Source organism: Dendrobates tinctorius, unplaced genomic scaffold (genome assembly GCF_039654945.1).
Source record: "Dendrobates tinctorius isolate UK_male_01 unplaced genomic scaffold, ASM3965494v1 ptg000366l, whole genome shotgun sequence".
Classification (NCBI taxonomy): Eukaryota; Metazoa; Chordata; class Amphibia; order Anura; family Dendrobatidae; genus Dendrobates; species Dendrobates tinctorius.
In genome coordinates, this window is record NW_027362032.1 from 3,810,167 (window position 1) to 3,823,212 (window position 13,046).

At 47.2% G+C, this 13,046-nt stretch overlaps 1 protein-coding gene across 1 annotated transcript in view; it reads left to right on the plus strand.

Annotated features, from left to right (window-relative positions):
* Positions 1-12,771, plus strand: part of LOC141075643 (oocyte zinc finger protein XlCOF29-like) — a 191,635-nt gene extending 178,864 nt beyond the window's left edge. The window contains exon 3 of the mRNA XM_073562753.1: positions 12,547-12,771. Within this exon, the coding sequence (XP_073418854.1) occupies positions 12,547-12,771 (225 nt within the window). The remainder of the gene's footprint in view (positions 1-12,546) is intronic.
* The last annotated feature ends 275 nt before the right edge of the window (positions 12,772-13,046 follow it).

Consider the following 13,046-nt stretch of genomic DNA (forward strand, 5'->3'; position numbering starts at 1 on the left):
TTCTGTCCCAGCCCACACCTGAAACACATCATCCACGTACCGGTGGTCCGCACGGAGGTGTCAGGTGGGTTTTACACTATAAATATATTTATTTTCAAAGTCTGGCAAGAACAAATTAGTGAAACTGCAGCATCTGGCGCCCCCATCGCTGTCCCCGTCATCTGGGTGGACCAGCTGCCCCCAAAAGAGAAGGCCTTATGGGACAATATAACACTCAGGCTTTCCGGGATGAATCCAATATACAGTCATATGTTAAAGTTTGGGCACCCCTATTAATGTTAACCTTTTTTCTTTATAACAATTTTGGGTTTTGCAACAGCTATTTCAGTTTCATATATCTAATAACTGATGGACTCAGTTATATTTCTGGATTCAAATGAGGTTTATTGTACTAACAGAAAATGTGCAATCTGCATTTAAACAAAATTTGACCGGTGCAAAAGTATGGGCACCCTTATCGTTTTCTTGATTTGAACACTCCTAACTACTTTTTACTGACTTCCTGAAGCACTAAATTGGTTTTGTAACCTCATTGAGCTTTGAACTTCATAGCCAGGTGTATCAAATCATGAGAAAAGGTATTTAAGGTGGCCACTTGCAAGTAGTTCTCCTCTTTGATTCTCCTATGAAGAGTGGCATCATGGGCTCCTCAAAACAACTCTCAAATGATCTGAAAACAAAGATTATTCAACATAGCTTTTCAGGGGAAGGATACAAAAAGTTGTCTCAGAGATTTAACCTGTCAGTTTCCACTGTGAGGAACATAGTAAGGAAATGGAAGAACACAGGCACAGTTCTTGTTAAGCCCAGAAGTGGCAGGCCAAGAAAAGTATCAGAAAGGCAGAGAAGAAGAATGGTGAGAACAGTCAAGGACAATCCACAGACCACCTCCAAAGACCTGCAGCATCATCTTGCTGCAGATGGTGTCACTGTGCATCGGTCAACAATACAGCGCACTTTGCACAAGGAGAAGCTGTATGGGAGAGTGATGCGAAAGAAGCCGTTTCTGCCAGCACACCACAAACAGAGTCGCCTGAGGTATGCAAAAGCACATTTGGACAAGCCAGTTACATTTTGGAAGACGGTCCTGTGGACTGATGAAACAAAGATTGAGTTGTTTTTTTCATTCAAAAAGGCGTTATGCATGGAGGCTAAAAAACACAGCATTCCAAGGAAAACACTTGCTACCCACAGTAAAATTTGGTGGAGGTTCCATCATGCTTTGGGGCTGTGTGGCCAATGCCAGCACTGTTGAAGTTGAGGGTCGTATGGATTCAACTCAGTATCAGCAGATTCTTGACAATAATGTGCAAGAATCAGTGACGAAGTTGAAGTTACGCAGGGGATGGATATTTCAGCAAGACAATGATCCAAAACACCGCTCCAAATCTACTCAGGCATTCATGCAGAGGAACAATTACAATGTTCTGGAATGGCCATCCCAGTCCCCAGACCTGAATATCATTGAACATCTGTGGGATGATTTGAAGCGGGCTGTCCATGCTCGGCGACCATCAAACTTAACTGAACTGGAATTGTTTTGTAAACAGGAATGATCACAAATACCTTCATCCAGGATCCAGGAACTCATTAATAGCTACAGGAAGCGACTAGAGGCTGTTATTTTTGCAAAAGGAGGATCTACGAAATATTAATGTCACTTTTATGTTGAGGTGCCCATACTTTTGCACCGGTCAAATTTTGTTAAAATGCAGATTGCACATTTTCTGTTGGTACAATAAACCTCATTTGAATCCAGAAATATAACTGAGTCCATCAGTTATTAGATATATGAAACTGAAATAGCTGTTACAAAAAACAAAATTGTTATAAAGAAAAAAGGTTAACATTAATAGGGGTGCCCAAACTTTAACATATGACTGTAGTCATCTGTTTCAGCAGTTTTTTCCATAGATTTTTTATTGCTTCCAGTCCTGTGATTTGTGGAATTCGTGCGTACAAGCTCCCGACGTCTATCAAAGCCAATCTATAACCCTCCTGCCAATCTATACCGGACACAATTCTCTATAATCTCCGGTGTCCTTGATGTGAGCAGGTGCTATTCTCAGTAATGGTGTCAGACACCGGTCTATAAATGTAGATAAAGATTCTGTTACTGATCCGACCCCGCACACTATCGGGCGACCTGGTGGGAGCGCTGCGTCTTTGTGGACTTTAGGAATATAATACCAATGCGGCTTGTGTGGAAATTCAGGGAAGAGTTTCTCTGATATTTCTTAGACAATCGTCCCTTCTCTATGTGAAATCTCAGAGAAGATCTTAGTTGTTCCTTCTCGTTATTTGTGGGATCAGCGCTTGTTTTTCTCTGTGCTGCTCTCTGATCGCTGTCTTTCTGCTCCTTACTATATCGTCCATTGCTACTAACACTACATTATTGCCTTTATCGGCTTCTCTAATATCAGGATCTTGGCAGTTTTTATCTCCTTCAGTGCTCGCTGTTCTTTTTTGTTACATTATCTGTTGTTTTTGTACAGCACTGCCTGTGTGTCTTTTACCGCTCTGTAAAAAACATAAAAACAATTAACCCGATCAGTAAACACCAGAAATAGGAAAAATGTGAGAATTGCCAAAATTACGTATTTATGGATGGCACAATTCCACATAAAATGCTGTAACGAGCGATCACAATTGTACTAATAAAAACGTTATCTCGTCCTGCAAAAAATAATCCATCATACAGCTCCACCGGAGGAAAGTAACAATGTTACGGGGCTCGGAAAATGGAGGAACTGCTCCAAAAATGTTACAGGGAAAGTGATGATATAGGTCAAATTCCATGATATATCCCCTATATCATCACTTTCCCTGTAAGCAATCTGTTCATGGTTACTATGCCTATACGTCTCCCTCACTACCTGATGCTCCTAATGCGTCCTTTCCATCTCACTGCCGGATGTTCTTAGTGCGTCCTTTCCATCTCACTGCCGGATGTAGAAGGATCAACTTTATTCTCATTTGCACAAGGAAAGACTAGAAGCAATGGGATGAAACTGAATGGGAGGAGACACAGATTAGATATTAGAAAAAACTTTTTGACAGTGAGAGTGATCAGTGAGTGGAACAAGCTGCCACGAGAAGTGGTGAGTTCTCCTTCAATGGAAGTCTTCAAACAGAGGCTGGACAGACATCTGACTGGGATGATTTAGCGAATCCTGCTTTGAGCAGGGGGTTGGACCAGATGGCCCAGGAGGTCCCTTCCAACTCTACGATTCTATGATTCTATGATTCTATGTTCTTAGTGCGTCCTTTCCATCTCCTGCATGACTGCGTCGCCTGGCGAAGGCTAGGCGCCGGCCGTCCCACGTGATGCAGCAGCAGAGTGGTAGTGACGTGCAGGTTCACCACCGGCACGGGGTTAATACCCGCCCCCCATACTGCCACTCACCGCTCCGTACTGAGGGCGGAAGTGACGTGTGTGTACTTAACTGGCAGGAGTGAGGGTCACCGCCCTCACTTCCTGCTTGTCAGCGTTGATGTCTGAGCATATCATTGGTGGAGGTGCCCTTTCCGCCTCTGGGGACTGGCTGGAACAATTGAACTGGGATTAAGTGTGACGTTCATGGGCGGATACATTGACACCCATTCGCTTCATTACATTCCTATTGGTAACTTCGCAAACAAGTAGGGTATTTAAATGGGAACCTAGGCATATTAAAGCCACGCCCCCTGAGGAATATTTACACATCGAAACGTGCGTCGGGGTTTGTCCTCCTGCTTTCACGCTTGGAAGTATGATGGGTAATTACATATTAGCGATGTATTTTGGTTGATTCATTTATCTCAATTGTTCTGCCTTATACACCTTTCACTAACTATGGATCTTTAGTCTCTTCACATGCCGCAGTGTCCGTGCCCCTCCATATTATTTAGTGCTATTGGATTTGTCTATTTACAACATTGATTATAATTGGGGGAACCTCGGTACCTGGGGTTTAGCATTATGCTTGTTATACTTGGGACTATTTTGTCCACTAAGACTGCTGTGACTAGTGGCAGCACATACACTCACTGGCCACTTTATTAGGTACACCATGCTAGTAAGGGGTTGGACCCCCTTTTGCCTTCAGAACTGCCTCAATTCTTCGTGGCAGAGATTCAACAAGGTGCTGGAAGCATTCCTCAGAGATTTTGGACCATATTGACATGATGGCATCACACAGTTAGCGCAGATTTGTCGGCTGCACATCCCTGATGCGAATCTCCCGTTCCACCACATCCCAAAGATGCTCTATTGGATTGAGATCTGGTGACTGAGGAGGCCATTTGAGTACAGTGAACTCATTGTCATGTTCAAGAAACCAATCTGAGATGATTCGAGCTTTATGACATGGCGCATTATCCTGCTGAAAGTAGCCATCAGATGTTGGGTACATTGTGGTCATAAAGGGATGGACATGGTCAGCAACAATACTCAGGTAGGCTGTGGCGTTGCAACGATGCTCAATTGGTACCAAGGGGCCCAAAGAGTGCCAAGAAAAAATTCCCCACACCATGACACCACCACCACCAGCCTGAACCGTTGATACAAGGCAGGATGGATCCATGCTTTCATGTTGTTTACGCCAAATTCTGACCCTACCATCCGAATGTCGCAGCAGAAATCGAGACTCATCAGACCAGGCAACGTTTTTCCAATCTTCTACTGTCCAATTTCGATGAGCTTGTGCAAATTGTAGCCTCAGTTTCCTGTTCTTAGCTGAGAGGAGTGGTACCCAGTGTGGTCTTCTGCTGCTGTAGCCCATCTGCCTCAAAGTTCGACGCACTGTGCGTTCAGAGATGCTCTTCTGCCTACCTTGGTTGTAACGGGTGGCAATTTGAGTCACTGTTGCCTTTCTATCAGCTCGAACCAGTCTGCCCATTCTCCTCTGACCTCTGGCATCAACAAGGCATTTCCGGCCACAGAACTGCCGCTCACTGGATTTTTTTTCTTTTTCGGACCATTCTCTGTAAACCCTAGAGATGGTTGTGCGTGAAAATCCCAGTAGATCAGCAGTTTCTGAAATACTCAGACCAGCTCTTCTGGCACCAACAATCATGCCACGTTCAAAGGCACTCAAATCACCTTTCTTCCCCATACTGATGCTCGGTTTGAACTGCAGGAGATTGTCTTGACCATGTCTACATGCCTAAATGCACTGAGTTGCCGCCATGTGATTGGCTGATTAGAAATTAAGTCTTAACACACAGTTGGACAGGTGTACCTAATAAAGTGGCCAGTGAGTGTATATATCTGCTTTATCCCGTATGTACTAAGCGTGATCGTAGGAAATTCATGCCACGTTCTAGGGTTTTGAGGTCACTTTTAATTATATAAGTACCCCTTTCCATACTGTCTGCTCACTCGTGTATTGTGTTCAGTGTCTTTTTGCATATATTGACATTTTATGTCACTTTTTATGATTAATAAAAATTTGATAATTTTTTGTTAACTAGCCTAGACTCTAGTCTCTCCGGTTTATCATGATGTCATCATAGGTTGCAAGCCCTGCCGCCGCTCATTATGATGTCATAATGGTTGACTATGAGATGGAGGATGTGTGATGGGTATATGGGCACTGGACTATGGGATGGAGGATGTGTATGATGGGTATATGGGCACGGGACTATGGGATGGAGGATGTGTGATGGGTATATGGGCACGGGCCTATGGGATCGTGGATATGTATGATGGGTATATGGGCACGGGACTATGGGATGGAGGATATGTATGATAGGTATATGGGCACTGGACTATGGGATGGAGGATATGTATGACGGGTATATGGGCACGGGACTATGTATGATGGGTATATGGGCACTGGACTATGGGATGGAGGATGTGTATGACGGGTATATGGGCACGGGACTATGGGATGGCAGATATGTATATGGGCACGGGACTATGGGATGGAGGATGTGTGATGGGTATATGGGCACTTGACTATGGGATGGAGGATATGTTTGACGGGTATATGGGCATGGGACTATGGGATGGCGGATATATATATGGGCACGGGACTATGGGATGGCGGATATGTAGGATGGGTATATGGGCATGGGACTATGAGATGAAGGATCTGTGATGGGTATATGGGCACTCGACTATGGGATGGCGAATATCTATGATGGGTATATGGGCATGGAACTATGGGATGGAGAATATGTATGATGGGTATATGGGCACTTGATTATGGGATGGAGGATATGTATGACGGGTATATGGGCACGGGACTATGGGATGGAGGATATGTATGACAGGTACATGGGCATGGGACTATGGGATGGAAGATATGTATGATGGGTATATGGGCACTGGACTATGGGATGGAAGATATGTATGATGGGTATATGGGCATGGGACTATGGGATGGAAGATATGTATGATGGGTATATGGGCACTTGATTATGGGATGGAGGATATGTATGATGGGTATATGGGCACTTGATTATGGGATGGAGGATATGTTTGACGGGTATATGGGCACGGGACTATGGGATGGCGGATATGTATATGGGCACGGGACTATGGGATGGAGGATGTGTGATGGGTATATGGGCACTGGACTATGGGATGGAGGATATGTATGACGGGTATATGGGCACGGGACTATGAGATGGTGGATATGTATGATGGGTATATGGGGTATATGGGCACGGGACTATGGGATGGAGAATATGTATGATGGGTATGTGGGCATGGGACTATGAGATGAAGGATGTGTGATGGGTATATGGGCACTGGACTATGGGATGGAGGATATGTATGACGGGTATATGGGCACGGGACTATGAGATGGAGGATATGTATGATGGGTATATGGGGTATATGGGCACGGGACTATGGAATGGAGAATATGTATGATGGGTATATGGGCACGGGACTATGGGATGGAGGATGTGTGATGGGTATATGGGCATGGGACTATGGGATGGAGGATGTGTGATGGGTATATGGGCATGGGACTATGGGATGGAGTATATGTATGATGGGTATATGGGCACGGGACTATGGGATGGAGGATGTGTGATGGGTATATGGGCACGGGACTATGGGATGGAGGATGTGTGATGGGTATATGGGCATGGGACTATGAGATGAAGGATGTGTGATGGGTATATGGGCACTCGACTATGGAATGGCGAATATGTATGATGGGTATATGGGCACAGGACTATGGGATGAAGAATATGTATGATGGGTATATGAGCACTCGACTATGTGATGGAGGATATGTATGACGGGTATATGGGCACGGGACTATGGGATGGAGGATGTGTGATGGGTATATGGGCACGGGCCTATGGGATCGTGGATATGTATGATGGGTATATGGGCACGGGACTATGGGATGGAGGATGTATGATAGGTATATGGGCACGGGACTATGGGATGGAGGATGTATGATGGGTATATGGGCACTGGACTATGGGATGGAGGATAATTATAATTTGCTATAACTAACCACAGTTAGTTACTATGCCCGGGCAGCACCGGGGTCTTCAGCTAGTATATATATATATATATACATATACATGTACATACAGTATATAGTATGTGTATGTATATTATACTTGTATACTGCATGTGTGCATGATATTGTGTATATATATAAGCTGTATATGTATGTGAGCATACTGTATATACTGTATATAAACTGAATGTTTCTGTGTGTATATACTTTATATACACAGTATGTGTGTACTGTATATACAGCATATAGTGTATGTTTCTATATTTATAAAGTATATATAATGTGTGTCCATGTATAGTGTGTATCTGTGTATATGTGCTGCATATATAGTCCTGTAATTGTAGTGTCGCCATAATAGGAATCAGCAGTTTACCGTATTTTACGGATTATAAAACGCTCTGGATTATAAAACGCACCCCAAATTTTGAGAAGAAGAAAAGGAAAATAACTTATTTTAATAAATTACTTACCGGAGGTGGTGACTGCGGTGATGCGGGGTCCTAGGGTTGCTGCTGGAGGAGGCAGGAATGGAGCGTTGCTGCAGGCTGGGATGAGGGGTCGTTCGGATGTGTGGCGCGCCGCTGCGGGTGTACAGTGCTGCAGGGGCTCTGCTGACATTTTGTGAAAGGCCAGACCCCCCGCAGTTTATATATTTATTTTTACTCATTTATATAGCGCTATTAATTCCACAGCGCTTTACAGACATTAGTGGCATTGTCCCCAATGAGGCTCACAATCTACATTCCCTATCTTTAGAGACGGACATGAGACACGTCTTTCCAGATCACAACATGTCTATTTATCTTGTGGAGACGTGATAAATCTCACCCTACAATGTATTGTATGCAGTGAATCCGTACGGTTCAGTGATCACATGTGGAGTCACCTGCGTTCAGTAGCCGGCAGCGGACATGTGCTGCGTACAAAGCGCTGCCAATTCCTGATCGTGTGCACCGGCCTAAGGGAATAAATCAGTCAATTACAGAAAAAAAAACAAATTCCTTTGACCTCTGCTGGTGTCAGTGCCGTCTGTGGCCCCAACGGGGATTTATGTGATTCCTATTTTAGAGGGATTCAGGCAGAGCCCCCGGACGCACTGCAGAAGCGCAGTGTGAACAGGGCTTAATATCCTATTGTGTGGAATAATGCCGTCTACTATACTATTCCGCACTGTCCCAGTGCAGCGGCCAGACACGGACACCGGCCAGACACGGACACCGGCCAGACACGGACAGCATCCAGACACGGACACCGGCCAGACACGGACACCGGCCTGAAGACACTTTTTTTTTATAAATCTGTTGCTGTCGTCTTTCAGAGTTTCTGCAGTGTTTTTTTCCCTGTTCAAATGAATGGGACACAAAAATGTAAGTGAAAAGGCTGCAAAAAAGCAGAAAATTTCCTGCCAACACTGTAGATCAATCCACAGCAAAAATGGTGAATGTGAACAGACACTACAGGGGATTTCTGAGAATATAAAAATAATTAGCATGAAATGATAAATCCCCCGTGGCTCAAACACCAATGCTCCGGGGGTCTCTGCCAGTCTTAGCATTGGGCTGCAGTGTTCTTGTGGCTTCGGGAGTCTGCCAGTCTCAGCACTGGGCTGCAGGGGTCTTGTGGCTCCGGGGGTCTCTGCCAGTCTCAGCACTGGGCTGCAGTGGTCTTGTGGCTCCGGGGGTCTCTGCCAGTCTCAGCACTGGGCTGCAGTGGTCTTGTGGCTCTGGGGGTCTCTGCCAGTCTCAGCACTGGGCTGCAGTGGTCTTGTGGCTCTGGGGGTCTCTGCCAGTCTCAGCACTGGGCTGCAGTGGTCTTGTGGCTCTGGGGGTCTCTGCCAGTCTCAGCACTGGGCTGCAGTGGTCTTGTGGCTCTGGGGGTCTCTGCCAGTCTCAGCACTGGGCTGCAGAGGTCTTGTGGCTCTGGGGGTCTCTGCCAGTCTCAGCACTGGGCTGCAGTGGTCTTGTGGCTTCGGGAGTCTGCCAGTCTCAGCACTGGGCTGCAGGGGTCTTGTGGCTCCGGGGGTCTCTGCCAGTCTCAGCACTGGGCTGCAATAGTCTTGTGGCTTCGGGAGTCTGCCAGTCTCAGCACTGGGCTGCAGGGGTCTTGTGGCTCCGGGGGTCTCTGCCAGTCTCAGCACTGGGCTGCAGTGGTCTTGTGGCTCCGGGGGTCTCTGCCAGTCTCAGCACTGGGCTGCAGTGGTCTTGTGGCTCTGGGGGTCTCTGCCAGTCTCAGCACTGGGCTGCAGTGGTCTTGTGGCTCTGGGGGTCTCTGCCAGTCTCAGCACTGGGCTGCAGTGGTCTTGTGGCTCTGGGGGTCTCTGCCAGTCTCAGCACTGGGCTGCAGAGGTCTTGTGGCTCTGGGGGTCTCTGCCAGTCTCAGCACTGGGCTGCAGTGGTCTTGTGGCTCCGGAGGTCTCCACCAGTCTTAGCACTGGGCTGCAGGGGTCTTGTGGCTCCGGGGGTCTCCGTCAGTCTCAGCACTGGGCTGCAGAGGTCTTGTGGCTCTGGGGGTCTCTGCCAGTCTCAGCACTGGGCTGCAGTGGTCTTGTGGCTCCGGGGGTCTCCGTCAGTCTCAGCACTGGGCTGCAGTGGTCTTGTGGCTCCGGAGGTCTCCACCAGTCTTAGCACTGGGCTGCAGGGGTCTTGTGGCTCCGTGGGTCTCCACCAGTCTTAGCACTGGGCTGCAGTGGTCTTGTGGCTCCGGGGGTCTCCTCCAGTCTCAGCACTGGGCTGTAGTGGTCTTGTGGCTCCGGGGGTCTCCACCAGTCTCAGCACTGGGCTGCAGGGGTCTTGTGGCTCCGGGGGTCTCCACCAGTCTCAGCACTGGGCTGCAGGGGTCTTGTGGCTCTGGGGGGTCTCTGCCAGTCTCAGCACTGGGCTGCAGGTGTCTGGTGGTTCCGGGGGTCTCCATCAGTCTCAGCACTGGTCTGCAGGGGTCTTGTCGCTTCACCTTATATTATAGCTGCAAAGTGACTAATAACCATCAGGGCCCCCGAACCATCGGCCACGGAGCCAGAGGGGATTTAGCAGAGTAGTTTGGGGGACATGTAGGACTTGTTATTAATCTCTTTTTATTCTGCTGTTTGTGAGGTAGGATGTAGAAAAAGACGGCAATTCTGCTAATGTTTTCTATTATGTGACTGTACGGCCCCTTCACACGACCTGTCATGTTTTTCACAGATGCCACGTGTCCCCTATTTGACCTATGGTGCTGCTCTCATGTCCGTGTTTTCCCAGCAGCACAGATGACAAAGGACCAATACAAGTCTATGGGTCCATGTAAATGTGCCGTCCGTGTGCTGTACATGAGCCATCCGTGCTTAACACGGAAAGTGTAGGAGAAGCTTTGTAATTCCATTTCCATTATCCATACGGATGACCAAGATCAGAGTCTCATTATCCCGAGTAGAGAAGCTCCAGGGACAAAGACCCCATCTGGTCCTAACACGCTGGGGGCCCGGAGTATCCAGCCACGGGGCCCGGATTCTCTCATTTGTGGCCCCAGCGTTTCCTGTAGAATAAGTCCCTTTCTCACACAGTCCTGTAGTAATGACTTTGTTCTCACGTTTTGTAGGAGGGTTCGTCTGACTCCATCTTATGTTATCAGTATAAGTGCGAGAGATGAGAGACCGACAACCGCAGTTTCACCGTGTGTGTCCGGAGTCAGTTCTACAGTGTGAGAGATGCGGGGTCTGTGACTGAAGCTGGGGGTATACGGGTGTATATATAGCATACACAGGGGTGTGTGACTGAAGATGGTGGTATACAGAGTACACACACAGCTCCGCTCCGTACACCTCGTACACACACGGCTCCGCTACATCCACCCTGTAAACCCCTCCTGACCCCACACATAAACTTCCCCTCATCCAGCACCATGACAACCAGCACAGCAGAGTCCTGCACACACTGAGGCCCCTGATCATGTGACCCCTGACTCCGCCCCTCCTGTGACCTCATCACAGGTCCTGTGCGCACAGAGCAGCTGTAGAAATCTCCGGCCTCGGGGGTCTCACCAGACTTCGCTCTTTTCTTGCAGGGGCCGCAGTGGATTTCATCCTGGATCCATAGAGCTGAATAGAGGAGCGATGTTCCTTCACTCTGATGGGAATTGATGGTGACATTTGTCCAACGTCCACGTTACCGAGTAAATCCCCCCCAGGACTGCAGCCGGTAAAGACCCCGATATCCACAGGTGTCCCCTCTAATTGGGGGAAAGGGATAGGAAAGCCTCTTATCCCGAGGGGAAACCCTGTACATGGAGACATCGGCCTCAGATCTCTCCTGTCCTGTTCTTCCAGAAAAGCCTCAAACTTCTGTGTGTGACTCAGAGCTGAGATCTAACGGGAGAGAAGATTCCAGTGCGGGGAAGACGGGAAACCTTCATATAGACGGCCGGTGGGGATGGAGGCAGTGACCGACTCTGGCCACATCTGTCTCTAGAGCCGCAGTAGAAGATGAAGATGTCGTCCTCATCATGAAGGAGTTATTTCTCATGTCGCGTGTAATGAATATCTCCTGCAGTATTGCTAATGCCGATTCCAGTGTCGGTAATGAGACGAGAATTAGCGTTATGGAAGATGAGTCTATGAGGAACGTGTTCAGCTGCCGACTCCGAGGAGGAAACTGCTTGTTGTCTGTGGCCTAAATATATAGGTTTTATTAGTAGATGTCAGGGAAGAAAACTAAACCCTGTAAGATAATAAATCTCCTCATATGTTTCCCTTATTATCTCCAGTAATTGTATTATTACACAGGATTCTTATGATGTTACATCGGATCATCTTCTCATTCAGGTCTCTACAATATCGGATCCTCTCAGTGAAGATCTTCTACAGAAGAGAATTCTCCTGATTTACCCATCAAGGATGGATATGGACAGAGACAAGATGGTGGAGAGGATGTTACACCTCACCCTAGAGATCCTCTTCTGTCTCACTGGAGAGGTGAGAGATTCTGATGACGTCACATTACATCATTCTTATCTATGGGAATAACAGATGGACAGAACTGGAGAGGTGAGGACTCTGGAAATGTCTGTAGTGAGATTTATTAATGTGTCTCTCCATAACCAGGATTACACAGTGGTGAAGAAGACCTCTAGTGATCGCTGTCAGGACCCTGTGTCCGAGGGATGGGGAAGACCCCTGAGCCCAATCACGGGGCCTCCACCTCACCCCCTGATCCATGAGGACATCAATGACCAGAAGATCCTAGAACTCATCTACAAGATGATTGAGCTGCTGACTGGAGAGGTGACACTGCTGGGAATGCTGGGAAATTATACAGTAACACTATGAAGGGATCGGGGGGATGACGGTATCATTGTATGTGTCAGGTTCCTATAAGGTGTCAGGATGTCGCTGTCTATTTCTCCATGGAGGAGTGGGAGTATTTAGAAGGACACAGAGATTTGTACAAGAACGTCATAATGGAGGTTCCCCAGCCCCTCACATCACCAGGTAATAGGACTAAATACACACGGCCTATAATTATCTGTATGTAGAGAATGAATTCAGTCCCTGTATGTGTTTCCTCCAGATCTATCCAGTAAGAGGACAACACCAGAGAGATG